Source organism: Cryptomeria japonica, chromosome 11, assembly GCF_030272615.1.
Source record: "Cryptomeria japonica chromosome 11, Sugi_1.0, whole genome shotgun sequence".
Taxonomy (NCBI): domain Eukaryota; kingdom Viridiplantae; phylum Streptophyta; class Pinopsida; order Cupressales; family Cupressaceae; genus Cryptomeria; species Cryptomeria japonica.
The window spans coordinates 576,384,829-576,404,371 of NC_081415.1; the positions used below are offsets into that span (position 1 = coordinate 576,384,829).

At 35.9% G+C, this 19,543-nt stretch overlaps 2 protein-coding genes across 2 annotated transcripts; one reads left to right on the forward strand and one right to left on the reverse strand.

Annotated features, from left to right (window-relative positions):
• Positions 1–665: 665 nt before the first annotated feature.
• LOC131860346 (disease resistance protein L6-like) lies at positions 666–977 on the forward strand. Its single transcript, XM_059214739.1, has one exon. The coding sequence runs from the start codon at positions 666–668 to the stop codon at positions 975–977; it is 312 nt and encodes a 103-aa protein (XP_059070722.1).
• A 2,919-nt stretch (positions 978–3,896) lies between these two features.
• LOC131064773 (probable disease resistance protein At4g33300) lies at positions 3,897–8,210 on the reverse strand. The gene is made up of 5 exons (XM_057999037.2): positions 7,694–8,210; positions 5,957–6,357; positions 5,361–5,728; positions 4,955–5,148; positions 3,897–4,826 (listed from the first exon to the last, which is right to left on the reverse strand). The coding sequence occupies exons 1-5, from the start codon at positions 7,980–7,982 to the stop codon at positions 4,018–4,020; spliced, it is 2,061 nt and encodes a 686-aa protein (XP_057855020.2). The 5' UTR covers positions 7,983–8,210; the 3' UTR covers positions 3,897–4,017.
• Positions 8,211–19,543: the final 11,333 nt, after the last annotated feature.

The following is a 19,543-nucleotide window of genomic DNA, read 5'->3' on the forward strand; positions in this document are numbered from 1 at the left end:
GATCTCCTATTTCATTTCATTTGCAAAAAAATAAACATTATTTTCCTAATTAAATAATTATGGGAAAATAGGGTTCGTGACAGCAATGTTGGGAAAACCACCTTGGCCAAGAACATTTACAATGAAACTCATGGCAGCTTTAAGGCGTGTTGTTTTCTCTTCAGCATTGGAGCAAAACCACCTTGGCCAAAAACATTTACAATGAAACTCAGGGCAGCTTTAAGGCGTGTTGTTTTCTCTTCAGCATTGGAGCTTCTATACGTTACGACACTGCATTGGAGGACTTGCAGCGAAGAATTTTAAGGGATTTGGTAAACTAAAGGGGAGAAATTTCAAGTGTTGATGCAGGAAAAGTTCTAATAAGAGATCGATTGCGAGGAGCTCAGGCTCTTGTCATTTTAGACGATGTCAATAATACGTGTCAACTACATGTTGTGGATGGGGATTGGTTTGGCCCTGGTAGTAGACTTATCATTACTTCCCGAGACAAGCATATACTCCATCTTGCTAGGGTCAATTCAATCGATGAAATGAGTGGGACTGACGGAGGGAGAAGCTCTCCAATTGTTTAGTTGTCATGCTTTCTCTAAGACGTTCCCAGAGAATCCCTACTAAGAGCTTTCTACAATAATTGCAAAGGCCTATGTGGGGATTCCTCAACAGTCATGGGAGCACATCTGTCTGATAAGGAGCCAAATGACATCAAATGTTGGAAAGAAGCTGTCATGAACATTGTTGGCAATCCAGACATATTTACAGTCCTTCGAATAACTTATGACGGACTTAATCACATTGGGAAAAAAATATTTTTGGATATAGCTTGTTGCCTTGTTGGTGATTTGAAAAATGAGGCTGTTATTTTCTGGAAAGCTATACACCCAAATGAAGTCCATACCGCCATCAAGAATCTTTACCTGAAAATGCTTATAAACACCAGTGGCTCCTCGAATCGCCTCGATATGCATTCCCTTGTGTAGTAAATGGGAAGAAGAATTCAAGAAAAGCTTGGTAATAACAACAGAGTCTGACGACCTATGGGTCAACATAGAAATTCGAACACATATAGACCAAAGGGAGTGAATATGCTCGTTTACAGAGGGGAGAATGGAAGAGAACCTCTAGCTTGCAAAGCATGCCTTCCCTGCAGTACCTATCTCTGCAAAATGCTCTAGTTGTGGACAACAGAAAAAATCTAGCTCCGAATTTGATATGGATAAAAATTAGTAATTGTGATTTTTAAGTCATAGCCATACATAGAGAATATTAAGAAATAGATTCCAGATCGATAGTTGGTCCCAGCTAAGGATATTTAGTCTACAGCAGTGTGCAAGTATCAAGACAATTCCAAACACGGTCAACAGCTTAGCTAACCTCCAACGTTTGAGTCTGGTGAGGTGTCCAACTCTCACAACTCTTCCAAACACACTCAGTAATTACTTAGCGAACCTCCAACGTTTGAGTCTCGTGAGGTGTCATGACTCTGATCCTTAACAAATTCCAGGTCTTTGATATACACATCAGTATATCTGCCCAGAAATTTCGAAATGCCAACAATCTAAGTTGGATCCTACCGCGATTGATTGACTTCCTTGACCGTCATAAGAGATTTGCCCTCACCCTTGACGTGTTTGTGGGGATCTACATGAAACCCTAATTATGGCAGATTTCGGGAGCGCTGTGCCGACAAATCGATCATCCAATTTCTAGGCAACCTTGGTAGCCTTTACATCAAAATTAATTTTAACTTTACCTATGCAGCCAGTGTCAAATTCTAGTTCTCACTAGACAGACATCTTCTAAAAACTTACCAAGTAAAAACAAATGGAAGGTTTCCTATTGTCATTAAAATTTCACGTCTTATTCGGGTATTATTTACTAACTTTATAGTTCTGTGTTGAAGATAATTCCATGTCCAAGATGATCTTGTCATTTCATTTCAGACAGAATATGTAAAAGTTTAGAAACACAGACAATGCTACTACAGCACATATAAACTTAATATGAATTCTGAAAACAGGGGATAGACAGAGGCAAAATACATAAAACAGAGCAATGCTTAAACACACAAAAGAAATCTTTTATTCGTTCAATCAATTTACAATTTTGCAGACTGTATCATAAATATCAATAATATTGTCTTTTTATAGAGCTCTCAGCCCCTTACAATAAACTATAGCGTGCAGCTAAAAATAAGAGGGGAAAAGATTTTCTCAACATGAATTATCATGTATTATTCGCACCATTTTTTACAGGTAATTATAAAAATAGACTAATGCAAACTAAATCTGAACTGAATGTCAAACTGCACATGGCAAACAACTGAATGGGACAGAACTTGGGCTAAACTCTTTGCATGGCGGTGAGGCTCCTGCATCACCTCTCAAAACTAATGGTGAAAAATATTAAAATTGCAATTTTGTTTAATCGAAATACTGTCTTTTGCATTTATGCAAACCAGCCATACAGTTATCAGATGCTCGTCCGCTTAACATTGTGTTTTGTCAGGAGTTAACTATTTTGGTTTGAACCTGTCTACACATTAGCTATAAAATGTCTCTGAGTCATTAGCTTAAATATACCAGAAATGTTATCTGGGTGGAAACAAAGCCAATGATGGCTTAAAGTCACCCATAGTGTGAACTTGATAGAAGTTACTAATCACTACATAGAAATAGCTTAACAATGGTTTTAAGGCCAATCAACCTTTCTAGAAACTGACCTCTATTAACATGGTTATTGGCATAAGCATACTACTTGTTCCTGTTGTGCATAAAATTGCAACACAAATATAGATATAGCAGAAATGGGATATTCATACTACTCGACAGAGAAAAAAAATCATTAATCATGACAAATTGTTTCAATTTTCCATCAATGGTTCTCAGGTAAAGTTTGATCTAAAAAAAAACATTGACGCTTGTTCAGAGATATTGTGCAGTGCAGTAATTTTGGGCATTTTACCACAATTAGCTCCAGCACGATCACCACAATCATCAAAAGCACCAAATGATAGATAAAAGAGATATGCAGTTATCGGGAAAATACAATGAAATGGGAGATATGTTCCTACCAATTGTATTAATTGATTAGTATCAGCTGTAAGTTGCCTGAAGGCTGAATAGACGAGGGAAAAATTAACAAAATCGTCATTTGCTAAGAGCTCGTTTCAGACTCAAAATTGGCAAATAAAGGAAGGATTGCCTAATTAAGACATTCTTGTAGGTCAAGAAATTACGAATGCAGGGCACGCATTAAGAACTGTTTTCACAGTTATAAGATAAAAAATTCTGAAGTGATATGATTCTTAATTTCAGATTTACCTCCGCTTTGATTAAACTAATAACCAAAACTAGATTTTCCTTTCAGTTCCTAATCGCTTCCCTGTAGTAGATAAAATTGCCTCTTTTATGATTTATCAATCTCCAACCATATAGATATCGAGTGAAAATGAGGTTTTATCACAGGCCAAAAATTTGTCGAAGTAGAACTGAACATAAAACAGGGTAAGGGTCTGTAGAAATAAACATGCAAAGCTTGCAGAGCTTGCAGAGCTTGCATGTGTCTGATACGTGTCTACACTTGTTCAGTTTGTTCTCCACCATCTCCCAACTGTAAGCAAAGGCTTAAGAATTTATAAATTCCTGAATTTTTTTAAAACTGCCAACCCAGGAAAATGTCATAAGCCAATAAGAAAATTGCAAACTACTAATTTCTTACCCAACAAAAACGAAAAACATTAAAATAAGAGCAAATGGATTTGATTGTTACCATGAAAAAGAATATTGCAGCATGATCACTATAGTGTCTGCCGTAGCCAGTGCCTAAAAACCTGAATAGTTTCAAATCTGTGTAAAAACGTATGACATAAATAAAATATACATGGTAATACTAGCCACTCTGTGAACCCACACCACAAATAGTATTTGTTTCTAAATCCAGTGTACAAGTAAAATTAAATTACTCAACCCACACTACATAATTACTGTCCACACAACATAACTGATTGCTGGAGCCAAATTATTCGTCCAGCAGCCAATCTAGATCAAATGTTTGTTTTTCAATAATCACTTCAATGGACCCTGGGACGCCAGACCACTGTTCTTTCAATTGCTCGTCGCAGACCACAAGTGACAAAGATTTAAGGCCATTAGCCATTCTAGGAAGTTTCTTGATATTTTTGCAGTCACCCATATTGAGAGTTTTGAGTCTCTGTAATTTATCAAAGTCAGCTGGAAGAGCATGCAAGCATTGACACTTGGAAATGTCAAGGACTTCTAACTTTCCAAGCTCATAAATTGAGGCTGGCAATTCTTTGAGAGCTAGACAAGCAACTAATCTCAGCACTTGCAGAGATCCTGCAAGATTTCCCAGATTCTTAGGAATCTTGTGAAGCTGATGGCAGTTTGTAATGGACAGTGTTTTTAGCGAAGTTAAATTGCAAATGCGCAATTCCTTGATATCCTCACAGTAGCTAATATTAACCTCTTCAAGTAGCTTTGAACACACTTCTATGTCGAATCGTCTCTTAGCAGTGGTCCACAAACTCAATGATAGCTTCCTGAGATTTTTTAAATATTGAAAATAATCTTGAAGAGGGGCAATCAATTTTTCAAGCCGAAGGCTCTTCAACTGAACCAATGAACTAAAGGTTGACATGCCGTCAAGCTTAGTCCTACAAGAATTCTGGTTGATTATGATGAGAACTTCCAACTCCGGCATTTTCTCCAAAAATGGTGGAAGAAAATATTCGTTTCCATCAAATATTAATACAAGAGCGCGGGCCTTCGGAAACTCCACCTTAGGCCATTGACTCTCTTTCATTGAACCTACAAAAGTGTACAAATTCTTTTTAAAAATGATTAAGCATTTATTTATGGACCACACTTATTTGACCACACTTATTTGGCAAGTCTCACACATATGAATATCAATAAACCAATTTAAAGCAATAAACCTGTGCGAATGGCAATAATCTCAGCGACTTCTTTATTTCCACGTGAGTGCTTTTCCAATGGATATAATCTCAACCTTTTGCATATCTTGTCATTTTGATTTTTATTTGCCCAATAAATAGCCAAGCTCAGCAACACGTCATGTTGAACTACATATATCTCAGAAGCGCTGCCAGAATTAATCCCTAGACGATCGCTGAGAAAAAAAGAGAGTAAATATGCATATAATCTTCAGTAACACATATATCTTTCTAGTTTCTGAAGTCTATGATTAGAAAATTTGAGTTGAACTCAACGATTCCAACCTATATTTGGAGTATGCGAGAAGACATGCAAGATTGTGGCTTGATATTTCATGCTACGTATTTAAACACAAATTCGTCATAAATTCTAAACAAAGACACTCACCCTGGATTATGATTTAGTTGTACCAAACTCAGCAGCCTTCTGTCTTCAAGATCAAGAAGAATCTTTCGCGCTTCAATTAGGCTTAAGTTGTGCTTATGAATCCAAATATCGAACAAGGCATCAACAGGGATTTTTTTCACTTCTGGAAACAATATCAGGTCCAAAAAGCATTCTTTGGTATCATTGTCAAGATTTTCTATGCTCAATGCTAAGCGGTTGAGAACTTCATCTTCATAAGCATTATTGATTCGTCCTCCTTGTGAAAGGTGCATTTTGGCATGTTCCCAATATACATTTTCACTCTGTTTATGTAAATAACGTCCAATCACCACCAATGCAAGTGGTAATCCTCCACATCCTTTTACTACCTGTTAGTACATTTAAGTTAGCCCCTATATAATCTCAAAGGATGGCCATCAGATCTACACATATTCAACTAAATGATACCATTTCTCTTAAATTGCAAACACAGAATGGATGTCAGATCCACCCAAATTCAACTAGCAAAATATAATGTCATCTTATTATGGAAAATTTAACAGACTTCAGGGTTCACTAAAATCAACAAATGAGTACATAGGTACACATAGGTATACCTCTTTGACTAGTTGCTTGTCATACCCTTCATCTGGAATGCTTTTTTGACCAAAGGCACAATAGCAAAAGAGGGACAGAGCATCTTCCTCTCCAAGCAAAGGCAAATTATAAGTGCTATCAAGATAATTGAAATTTATAGTGCCCCTTGCTGTAACAACGATCTTGCATCCTTCTGCTTCAAACAACAATTCTTCAAGATTAACATCTGGCCCCACATCATCTAATATGACAAGAATTTTTTCTTGTTTATGCCTAAGCCTTTCTTGAAGAGCCTCTTGAATGTTCTGAGAATCAGACACTGCTTGATCCCCTATAGCCATTTTCCAAATGCTTTTAATAATCGTCTTGTTATCTGGGAACTCTGAAACTGTTTGAAAAAAGATCTTGTCTCCAAAATGTTCTGAGAATCAATAGAAGAATGGAGAACGTAAGGATCAGGAAAATAAGAAAATTACACAAAGCCACTTTATACAGATAAACAAATATAAGGAAGGCATCATTACTAAGCGGTTTAACAAACATCAATAGTTTTATTTGCTGGTTCATTGGACCCTTATTGCATTTGTGTTTCTTTTCTTCTACTTCTATTAAAGAGCAGTATCTTTCTGGGGTATAGTGGCTAACAAATCATATAGGTTGAACAATATTCAGCTTCATAATCATCCCGGCAATAAAAGGATTCTCAAATTCTCCCACTAGTGTCGTTATTATGCATTAAGAGCGTAAGGATCAATACTGACATTTTACTTCTTTATTAAGATTTTGATGTGCAAGTCTGATCCCAATTTGGTGTTTGTTACCAATCTACACATGTGAATACAAAGAGCACACTGTACTAAATGAGAGATCTTAAGTTCTGGTCTCCGTAGAAATTTGACATAGGATTGTAGCCAGACTAGAAGCTCCAAACATACCACTTCCTGAACGGAAAATTGAGAGATACAGCACCACTCCACTTCCCCGGTGAAAATAAAAGCTATCCTAAGCATGGGGATTCAGCTTATTGACAACTGGACTTGACCGTAAGGTCTTAATAGATCAGGGGTTCCAATAGATAGTTCACAGAGGGGAAGGAGAGGTCAAAATTTCTGCCAAAAAGACCTTTAGGGCCAAACTGAATAGATTGAAAGGAAGGGGAGAAGACCATTGACTAAAGCATGTTGAGGAATGAATAGCCCTTAGGTGCTTCAAGGATGAGGAGAGGAGAGAAGAGGACAGATTGAGGGGAGAGGGAGAGGACTCCACCGACCAAATAAGTTGAATATAAATGGCCTTAGGTATTTCGAAGAAGAGGGAAGATGATTGCTGATTAAAGCAAGTTGAAGAATCAATGGCCTTTAGACTATTTCATTAGGAGAAGAAAGGAGAAGACATATTGAGGGGAAGGGGAGAAGATTTCACTAACAAAAGCAAGGGGAGAAGATCACAAGAAACCAAAGGGAAAATATCTCCTAACAGCACGAATAAGGTCCTGGGTATTATTGATGTTTCGAAAATAGGCCTATTCTGAAGTATGATGGAATCTATATATACCTTGCCTGTATTGGATTGATCAACTGGTAAGAATTTTACTTAGCAGCCAAGTAGGTTGCCCAGCACTTGGGCAAACACAGACCACCGTTAAAATAGCTCTTCTTTTTACATCAAATTCCTATTAAAGCTCAGCCAGTACCCAAAAAAATGCATTTACCAGAATCCCTCAATTAAGAATGTGTATATAAAAGAGATTAGCAAACCTTTGACTTCGGCATCCCTGCAGAGAGCAGCTACCAGGGTTGTTTTGCCACTGCCCCCCATTGCGCTCACTCCCACCTTGTTATAACCCATTTCAAATAAAAGTTTCTTCAACTCCCGTACATGAGAATCCAAACCCACTCCATTTTTGGGTAATTTTGGAATGTGCAAGCTTGCACATGAAGATGAAGGCTGAATCCAGGACCACCATTCGCTCACCAAATCTTCCCCACATGATAGGATATTAGTGGCAACCGCTCCAGCAAACGATCCGATAGCTAGTGAAAGCATTTTGCAAGCGTCACTCTGAGAGAAAGAGGCAATGGAGGGCAGATAATTAACACAATGATGGTGCAAAAGTTGAGTAAAGGCATTATTTATCAATCACCATTCCTGAGTGTGAAGTGGAGACGATTAGATGGTTGAAGCATAGTGGATCTTTCAACGCTAAGTTTACGCGTCTAGCGAGCAGACAAATTGTATCTTCCGCGTTGGAAGCTTCCTCTTTCAGACCCTCGCCACCAAATGGGATTTAGGTAGGGGTTAATTCATAGATATAATGATTTATTTATTTATAAATAGATTTAATAAAAATATTGTGGACCAATGAGGAATATAAATTTTGATTATTTTTTCCATGAATTTTTTTATATTTATGTATATATAATTTCTTGGATCTTATGTTGAACTTCTTTTATTAGACCAAGTCTATAGGCAATGTCTAATCTATAATCATGGATTCATTCACTAGGCTAGACTCAACTTTGTGCAGTGTGGAGTTATACTACATATAAATTACTTGAATAATTCGCATTTTTTTTATTTAAGAATTCACAACATTTAAAATTATCTTGGAAAGGTTATCATTATATCATGAAGGGTCATACTAAATATATGTACAAGATCAAAAAAATGCTCCTCATTATGTATATGTTCATTGAATATTTGTGCAAATCTAGATTCCTTTTAGCATACCAATTCGAAATGTTATACTATGACTAATATGCAAATAAGCTCAGAGGATGAAGAGAATCTTCGATGGTTAAAATGAATGCATAAAATATCTTTAAAATAAGGAAATGTAAAACAAATCAAGAAAATTTGTGTTTAGTCAACCCTTGAGGGAAAAGTTTTGATGGGAACTGACTAAAAAATAATAATAATTTGAATTTGAAAGGATTGATTATACAACCATGGACTTGGACCCAAAAAATGGTGGATCAGTATGGATAAATGTATGCACAAAAATATAAGTATGTGTGTTGGTATATGGTAAATATATGGATACCCTTTCATTGAAGAGAGATGTAATTGATATGCTATGAAGCTTAAGATTTCATTAGATACAAAAAATGAATAATGAATGATTTTATTACAATAATAAATCCTTGCTATAAAGACAAGGATAAAACCCTAATTGAAACATTGGGATATGACATAATTAGATTATGATATGTCTTAATCTTATGACTTCAAACACAAAACAATACATGACCTAAATAAGCTTAGGTATTCTAATGCAAATTGGACCTAATAAGAATTGAGGTAGTATATATGTTTCACAACAACAACCCCCTTAAGTCCAACTTAGAGAGTACGATAAAATACAAAGATGCATTGGTGATGAATGGTGGATGCATCCTAGCTATAATACCTAATGGAGTATTTATATACAATTCTCAAAACTAGAGAAAAGGAGAGACAATCATGGAAAAAAATCCTCTCCAAAGGTGAAAAAAATGAATCTCATTTCTAAATTCCATTTCGAGATCCGAGGTTCTCTCCTAATTTATAGTTTTGTATCTTCCTGTTTATGTTGTTTTTTTTAATCAAAATCCCTAATTTTTGCATTGTTTCTCATTCTAATCATATCAATCAATCAATTCAAAAGAGAACCAATCAACCTCGATGCCCAACTCTCCTAAGGGGCTAAAGTTGGGCCCAATTGATTAGTTCTCCAATGAAGGTGTTTTAAAATGATTTCTAGTTTGCATTCTTAGGCTAGAACCCCATTTTCCCACATCTCATTTTGGTGAACTTGACATGTCTTACACTTGCGTATTTTCTGATTTTAAGTTTCACTAATTACATATGTTATGGTTTAGAAAGCAAGTTTGTTTCATTACCTTAAAGACATCATAGACAAAAAAAGGACATTTTAAAATATTTAAATGTTGCAAAAAAAAAATGAGGCGCTTCTCCAAATCCCATTCCAAGCCATCAATTTTGAGATAAAACATCATACTTCAAGCGACTTGTCTTTGCATTGGTTTTTTAGTGGTGCTAAAATGAATAAATTTGATGCATGTAATGTCGCTTTGGCCTCTCTTATATTGTTAGATTCAATGACAGTCCCAAAGACACTGAGAGGGGGGGTGAATCAATGTCTAACCAGTTAGCAGAATATTTAAACTTATTTATAACTTTGCATCCTAAAACAGTGTACCGATAAATAAGAATTAATGCAGTAAACAAAAATAACAGAGACAGCATAGAAACACACCATAACACAAGATTTTAACGAGGAAACCCGGTGTGGGAAAAACCTCGGTGGGATTTGTGACCCACAATATTTACTTACTGGCCAATGAATAAATACTGATTACAATAAGGGGTCTACACATGCAGGGAGGCCAATAGCCTAGAGCTCACTGCTCAATGAAGAGTCACACTGACTACAAAATGGATAATTCAATACAATACAATTTACTGCTCAAAATAGCATCTCCAATGCCAGGTTCAATACCGATTTAAGCTCAGTCAATAACCAAAAACTTCGCTATCAACTATATCACCTTATACAATAAAATATCTCCCTCTCTATTCCTCTCTCTCTTACAAAATGACCTATAAGATCTCATACATATATGAGTCTTTTGCAATATACTATGTCGGCTTACAAAAGAGAATTATATTACAATAAACAAAAGTTCATCCCATGTCGGCTGGAGTGTCGGTATGCTTTGTTGTCGATGTAATCTGAATGCTAGTGTAAGTGTTTGTCGGTGTATGAAGCTTGTGATGTCGAGCATGTAGAAACCAATTGTCGGTGGGTTACCAATTGGTTACCATTAATGACAACATCAACTATTCTCATAAGAGTGTAGAATGCCAACAATCTCCCCCTTTGGCATTGATGGCAACACTCATGAGAAAAATAAAAACTGTTATCCCAAAACTGAAATCCAAAAAGATGTGCTCCCCCTGAGCAAGTGATCTCCTCTATACATGCATTTTTCTCTCCACTACTCCCCCTTTGACATCAATGACAAAGGAAATCATAAATAATCAAAAGAGTACAAAAATGTGACCTCAAAGTTTGTAACCGATTGGTTACAATCTGAAAGATGTCCGCCACAACTAAATCCAAACTTTGCATAAACTTGTTGTTAGTTAGAGTTGCCTCAATTTGCTGGATCATACCGGTGAGATAGTGCATTTACTACTCTGGTGATCGTTCTCCTTGAACTGTTGCCTTAGATAATTCAACTCTCTGAGTAATAAGAGTATCCAACCTTAGACCAAGTTTATCCTTTAGTTCTCAGGCATTAGACCTTATTCTTGCCTTCTCTTTCTCAAGCTTTTCCAATTTCTCCTCAAAAACTGTCATTTCCTACTCAAAAACTGATATAAGTCTAGATGAACCTATTATATTATCCGCAATGTCATCAATTTCCTTTTGTGTCTTTTTTATCTCCTCATCAATGTCCTCTGACAAATAGTGAGGTTTACATACTTCTCTATATAATTCCTTATACTCCAAAATTGTAGAATTGAGTACCGGTAAAAGTGTATCCAAGTGATCGGTACATTTCTTTATGGTGTTCTCAAAGAATGTGTTTTTCTCTTTGTCAAATCGCTCCTTAATAGTATCCTCATTCACCTTATCTATAGTAATTACATTATCACCAATGAATCTGGACAATGTGTCCAATTTCCCTAAAGAATCATTAATGTGATCTATCTTGCAATTAGGTACAATCATCTTCAGACTAGGTAAGGTGTTATCAATTGCCTTAAATGCGAAGGCATTGCAATCAGTAATCCTTTTAATAGAATCCAAAAGTACCTCTATTATGTTAGTGGGTCTAAATTCTCCTGTAGATGTACTTGGTTGTGCAATAGGTTTCTTCTCAATAGATGTCTGACCAATCATCTTCACTGTAACCTCTTTACTTCCATCAGATGCATCCACTTTACTTGCATTTTCTTCCAATGGATCTGTCTGTGTATGTACCTCTACCTTTAATGGTTTCTCAATTTTATTTAGCTCCTCTATAATTGTCGGTGTTACAGACTCAACATGAACCTCTACCTTGGATTGTTTCTCTGTTTGTACCACTATCAGTTTCTCTGATTCTGGTGGTCCTGTGCTAGTTGTCTTGTCCTCTGTTGGTTTTTCAGTCTTTGGTTACTCTGTTTGAACCGGTATCTCTGTGTTCTGGGAGTCTACAGTTTGTGTCGGTTTCTCTGAAATCTTGTTGTCCACAACATTATCTGCCTTAACCTTTGTAGTTTCTTTGTCCACAATAATGTTTATATCTTGAGTATCTACACTCATGGTGAAAAGTATCTCAGATTCTGGTTTAGTATCATCATGAGTTATACCTTCAGTAGCTATATCTGGTAGATTAGTTGTGTGAACTGGTGATGAAGGTGCTAATGGAGGGGTGTCCTGAGTCGGTGGAGGGATGTTATCTATTATTTTTATAGAAGGTACACCACCTATTTTGCCTGTTCCCTTGTCTTTCTGATACACCTTGAATGTCTTATCTACTTTTGGTCTGCTTCTTTCCTCTTGTTTTTCCTTCTCTACAAAGAATATGTCTCATTTATCTGCGATCTCATCTACAATTTCTTTAACCCTTCAAGCCATTAGGCTCACTTGCCAATGTCCACTAACAAATACTAATTGGTTAGCTTTAGAAATAAGCTCATCTATCTCTTCTCTAGAATTTACCAGATGTACAACCAAGAGTGCTTCAACTTTCAACTTTTTGTCCAGTTCCATCACTGATAGCCTTTTAGCTTCCAATCTCATGTATAAATCATTGGGTATCTCATCAATCACTTCTATCAAAACTTTCTTGTAAATGTCCAAGTGTAAAATAATGCTTTCTTCAATTGTGTTTTTGTCAAAATCATTGGAAGAATTATACCATTTACACACATTAGATAGATTTCCTTCCTCTATAATCTCATTCAATAGATCATCCAGTGTGGGGGTAACCGGTGTCTGTTTCTTCTAAGGTGTAAGCTTCTTCTTCGGTTCCCTAACTACTTGTTGTTTCTTCCTTAGTGTCCCGATTTTCTTAGGTGAAGGAGAGGGTATCGATGAGAGTTTTCTCTTCCTTTCTACTCTTTTAAACTCAACATCCTTACCACTGTCAGTATCAGAAGATGTTACAACCGGTGAAACATGTGCTTCATTTTGCATTCTTTCAAGCTCACTAGTTGATATACCACTGATATTCATGACATTTTCTTTGATTTCCTTGACCTTCTTTGAGGCATCTCTGATAAAATTTTCTCTTCTTTTTGTCCTTTTCAGCATAGATATATTTCTCTCAATAGTTTCTGCATTACCAAATAATTTCTCAGATGGCTCCCTTGGTGCATCAAGTAGAGCTTTAGCATATGCCTCTAGAACAGGAAGGTCTAACTCATAACCCATCTCAGTAACCCAAATAGTTCTAGGGATTACTGCTTCCATCCAAGTCTCATCTCGCTTAATGACAAAGCAAATTTCCTTTTCATACTTATCAATTATGCTCTGTGGTAGTCTCTCTCTTGTTCTCATCTTAGTTTGAAATGTTTTGAAGTAGTCTGAGATGTTCTTAACACTGTCAGTCCCCCATACTAGTGAAAGCTTCCTGTATCTGTCTTCCTACCAGGATGTCATAACCAAAATCTTTGTGACCTATGTCGGGTATCTCTTTGGTAAAGTATAGCATCAGACATACTAGTAGGTTTCCAAAATGGAAAGTACCTTTCCTGTCTCCCTTAATCTTCTTCAAATTGTCAATTAATTCATCTTTAAGTCATTCACAAACATCTATCTTAACATTATTGTTTATCATTTCATATGCACTGTGAATACAAAGACTAGAAACATAATTCAGTCTATTTGCATGAGTTGCTTTGTATCCAAGTACCATACTCACATATCTCACATTTATATCCTTAACATCATTTACTCTAAGTGTCCTTCTATCATATGTGACTCTAGTTAACTCCCTTGTTAGGTATTTTCTTGCTTTTATAAGGCCTACTACCGGTTGAAGGTAAACCAGTAACTGCCTTAATTGCTTCCATGGTTATCTTGCAAATTGACTCTAACCACATGAACTCTCCATGGACTCTACTCAATACAAGTCTTACAACTTCCTTTGGAAATTCGGGAATGTTTAGAATATCTACAAAACCTAAGTCTTCCACAATTTTATGTTCAAGTTTAATCACACCATTTCCATCGGTAATAACCTCATTAACATTTTCTTCAAATCCTCAATCCCTAGGTTTTCTATGTTGCAATGTATGTAGATTCTAGGGTCTTCTACAAATGCTACACCCTTCAAAATTTTCAAAAAAGCTCCAACAGAATCATCCTGTTTTGCAATCTCAGGGATAATCTTAAACGCGAGTTTAGGGCGTTTGACATTTTCCACAATGATAGGTTTTGCAATAAACTCAGGAACAGAAGATGAGGTTGCCATTTCAAAAGATAAATACCTCTTAACCAAAATTTTGAATGCCTGAAAATCACTTCGCAGCTTCGCCTCAGAATGTCCTTGATCAGTTTCGCGCTCTCTGATGGTTTGAATGCTCTGTGAGTTCAAAATGAGGGTTTTTCGGTGCTTTATATCCAAAAAGGTATCTTTAAAACTGCATTAAATGCTCATCGATTAAGTGAAAACTTAACACACCTGCCGGTAAAGAAGAAATGTATCCTCTCACCATCAACCGAGGGTAGAATGCATGATTTTCAACTTGCTGCAATACCCCTTAAGGATTATTCCTCAGTTAGATGAAGAATCTCCTGCTGGTGAAGGATTACTCTGTTCTACCGGTGCAGATATAGTTTCATCAGTTCTCTGATTACTCTTCTTAATCCATTATTTTAAAAATTCTTTCTTTACTTCATCTACCTTTTCTTTGCCCTTCAAACTGGATCCTTTATTGTTCGTTGGTGTATTCTCGCTTCTACAAAATTTTGCAATATGTCCAATCTTGTTACATGCATAACAAGTTACATTACTCCTCTGAATAACCTTTCCATATCCTTGACCAGTTTGTGATCTGCATTGATTAGATAAATGCCCAAATATTCCACAAACATAGCATTTCACATTCATTCTGCAATTTTCTGAATTATGACCAACTTTGTTGCATTTGGAACATTGACCGGTGGGTGAGTTTGTATTCTAAGTATTTCTAAATCTGCACTGATTTTCTTTGTGACCATATTTGTTGCAATTAAAATATTTCCCATTAAATTTATAAGCATTAGGTTGTCTTATTGGTTTGTTCCGATCTTGATTATTTGCAATACCAAAACTTTCTCCATGTTCAAATCCAAGTCCATTTGTATCTCCATCGAGTTTCTGTCTTTTAAACATGTCATCAAGTTCTTTTGAACTTTTCTTGAATTTGTCTTTGTGTTTATTTGTAGTAACCAACTCATTTTCCAGAAATCCAACTTGTCTCACTAGTTCATCTTTATCATGTTGCATGTGAGTCAGATTTGTCTTTAACATTTCATTTTCATGACCAAGTCTCAGATTTTCATTTCCTACATCATTAAGTCTCCTAGCCAAGTCTTCTTCATTCTTCTTCATATCTTCAATATCCTTACATAACCTCATAGTTATATCTTGCATTTCATTCTTCATATTAGTGCTCTCTTGCCTTAACTTGTTTGCAATATCTCTAATAGTTTCCTTTTCATCATCATCATTCTGCATTTTCTCATGCATATCCTTTCTCTTATTTTGTGCTATAACAAAGTTCTCCTGAAATCCTTTAATGAATTCATGTGCAATCCTTAGATCATCTTCAAGTTTGATATTCTTCAATTTTTCTGCATCAAAATCTTCAAGAGCTCCTTCCAACTATTTTCTTAAGTTCTCCCTCTTTACCAGTGTCAGAATCTTCCTCAAGCTATTAGGATTTTGAAAATAAAGTACCAGGCTCTGATACCAATTGTTAGATTCAATGACAATCCCAAAGACACTAAGAGGGGGGGTGAATCAGTGTCTAACCAGTTAGCAGAATATTTAAACTTACTTATAACATTGCATCCTAAAACAGTGTACCGGTAAATAAGAATTAATGCAGTAAACAGAAATAACAGAGACAACATAGAAACACACCATAACACAAGATTTTAACGAGGAAACCCAGTGTGGGAAAAACCTCAATGGGATTTGTGACCCACAATATTTACTCACTGGCCAATGAATAAATACTACTTACAATAAGGGGCCTGCACATGCAAGGAGGCCAACAAGCTAGAGCTCACTGCTCAATGAAGAGTCACATTGACTACAAAGTGGATAATTAAATCCAATACAATGTATTGCTCAAAACAACACCTCCAATGCCATGTTCAGTACCATTTTAAGCTCAATCAATAACCAAAACCTTCGATGTCAACTATATCACCTTATACAATAAAATGTCTCCCTCTTTATTCGTCTCTCTTATAAAATGACCTATATGATCTCATACATATATGAGTCTTTTACAATATACCATGTCGACTTACAAAAGATAATTATATTACAATAAACAAAATTTCATCCCATGTCGGCTGGAGAGCCGGTATGCTTTGTTGTCGATGTAATCTGAATGCTGGTGTATGTCGGTGTATGAAGCTTGTGATGTCAGGCATGTAGAAACCAATTATCGGTGGGTTACCAGTTGGTTGCTATCAATGACAACATCAACTATTCTCATAAGAGTGTAGAATGCCAACATATATCACCTTACACCTCTCCCAAATTTTCTCTCCCCAATAAGGATATTTTGGGGCTAGAAGATATTTTTATCACTTATCTTAATGATCTTTCTCATTGGGATGAAGCATTGAAGAATGATGTTGATTCTTCTCAAAATCTATCATCCTCATTGGAGAACCTTGGTTCAAGAGGATGATATTGTGATACAAGAGGTAAATATGGTTGGCAATCCCCATAATGGCACTTTACCTTCTATTCACTCTAATGATATATCTTTTAGAGATGAGGCATTGATGAGTCGTGGTATTGTACTAGTCAAAGAAGATGATACGTGTAGACCCCTAAATTTGGCTAATTAATTTAATCAAATTTAAATCTCATTCTTCCAATTAATTAATTTTCTATCCCCTTCTTCCTATTAATTAGTTCTTAATTAATTAATCTCCCAAATCCCTTTCTCCTAATTAATTAATCTAATTAATTGATTATCCCATCCTCCTAATTAACTAATTAATTATCTTTGATCTTCCATCCCATTTGATTAATTACGTTTAATTAATTAAAAATCCCTTTTCCCAAAAACCCCATGAATTAATTAATTAGACTCAAATCCTATTTGAGCACATGGATCCTAATATTAACCCCCCATCTAACCTAACCCTTGTCCTAACCAACCCTATCTATTGTAACCTCCCCCAACCTAGTCATCCTTCAAACCCCCCATCCAACCCTATGTTGGCATCTGCATGAAGATTGCATTAATGAAATGTTATGTTGTCATTGATGTCAATTAACTGGTAATGATATTGTTATAATGTTGTTTTGTAACCAATAGGAAGAGCTAGTGAAGGAAATTGTAACCGGTAGGTAAGTTTGTGGAGTGAACCGGTATTACTAAGTATTGGAGAGTTAAAGTGGTAAACCCTACCTATTTATTTAATAAACCCTAACCGATTAAGTTTGGTGAATTGGTTGTATTGGTTTATGATATGATGATGAGCGATAATGATTATGACACGTATGCATATTGTATGAAGATAGTTTCAAAGTGTTTTTGGTGCATTGTGATAACGATTTTAGTCTAGGGAATGAGCAAGTATATTGCATGTAATGCAAAGTGCGTGATGATTTACTGAGTTCGATGAAGTGGTGATCAAGGAGCGGCTGAGGCTTTCTTGAATGATGTGCAAAGATTGTTATGTAATCCAATGGTCATACTTGAACCGACTTGTTTGTAATCTCTATGAGAGAATTAGGTTTTTGTTGTGTTACCAACCTAATTTATTTGTTTATAAGGTCGATGAGTTGTTTTGTTTAAGTGTTGGAAAAGTTTCAGTTGAGTGTGTGGTTGCCGAACCGGATGATGTATCTATAGTTTGAGTAAAGGCAGATTGGAGCATGAGAAAGATCTGAACAAGCAAGTGAAGTGCTATTCAAATAGATCAACAAACCCCTATTGTTTTCTAACAATTACGATAGTTAAATCCCCTAACCGAGTAAGCTCTAACAAGCTTAGTGCTATTTAAATCCTCTAACCAGGTGGCCCATTAGCTTGGATTTCAAATCCTCTATCAAGGTTACTCCTTATAGGGTATTTCTTCTAACAAGGCATTATAGTCAATCCCTTAATTGGGTGGTCCCTAACAGGATCTATTCTTAACAAGATTTTTTGTAAAGCTTTAACAGACTTGGCTCCTAACAAGGCGAACTTTAGAAGAGTTCAAAATCCTTGTGAGTTCCATCTCACCGTGGTTTTTCCCATTTGGGTTTCTACGTCAAAAAATATTGTGTCAAGTGGTGAATTTTTTATGTGGTTATGTTTTCTATGGTTGATTTTCTTAACTACTTAATCCACTTTGATAAGTCATGATAACCAACAGCAATATGAAATGAAGTTTTACTTATGTCAGTAAAAGTATTTGGAAGTTTATGAGTTTCAAGTTGTTTACTGTTAATCTGCTATAACAGTCAATCAGTTTAAACTGGACAATGATATTCCATTTATAGTTCAGTGGTTTAACTTGTCTATTCTAAGTTTACTTTGAGAGGTTGATTATGAGATTGGTGAAATTTTATTATCAGTTTTTCTATCTACTGATTCACCCCCCCCCCCCTCTCAGTAGTTGATCAGATCCTTATTCTTTCATCATACCATCAATTGGTATTAGAGCTTCTCAGGTCCTCTAAGGTCTAAGCCTAACAGCTTGAGGTAAAGATCTTGTAGAACATGATGATGATGAATACTAAGAGGGGAGGGGGGGTGAATTAGTATACCAAAAAATATTGAACTCAAACACTTAAACAGTTCAGCAAATAACCGGTATGAAAATAACTAGTATGACAGATTCACTAATAAATCGATTAAGATAAATGCAAACCAAATAGAAAATAAAGCATTCACCCACAGAAGCACAATCACCATAACACACGATATTTGACGTGGAAACCCAAATGGGAAAAACCATGATGAGCAGAAACTCACAAGTAACTATCTGCAGAATAGAAACCAGACCGGTTAAGGTCATACAATGTTCTTCACCAGAACAAATCCTATTAGCAATCTAGATCTCTGTTAGGAAGCTAGATCTATGTTAGGAGATAAGAATTGAGTAAATGTTTAAATAAGGAATGAAACTTATCAAAAACAGATTTAAAATCCTACGTAAAAGTTTTCATGGCCAACGCCTATGACTCAAGTAATGAGGTAGCAACCTCACTTTCAGTCTGCATCTGAGATACTTGTTCTTCCATGGCATCAATGGTACTCATCTCTTGAGTTCTTGTTAAGGCTTCCAGATTGAAAAAGAACTTCTGAAGAATATGCAGTCTTGGCAATAAGACCAGTTGAAGTTCCTGCAAATCTCTTGATCGATTTTTGATCTTTAATTCTAT

Excerpts from the sequence above, each read along its gene's own strand:
- LOC131860346 (XM_059214739.1), top strand. The coding sequence starts at position 666 with ATGGGAGCACATCTGTCTGATAAGGAGCCAAATGACATCAAATGTTGG.
- LOC131064773 (XM_057999037.2), bottom strand. The coding sequence starts at position 7,982 with ATGCTTTCACTAGCTATCGGATCGTTTGCTGGAGCGGTTGCCACTAAT. Across the intron at positions 6,358-7,693 it reads CAGGGATGCCGAAGTCAAAG|AACATTTTGGAGACAAGATC; the intron begins GTTTGCTAATCT and ends ATTGATTCTCAG. Across the intron at positions 5,149-5,360 it reads CAACTAAATCATAATCCAGG|CGATCGTCTAGGGATTAATT; the intron begins GTGAGTGTCTTT and ends TTTTTTTCTCAG.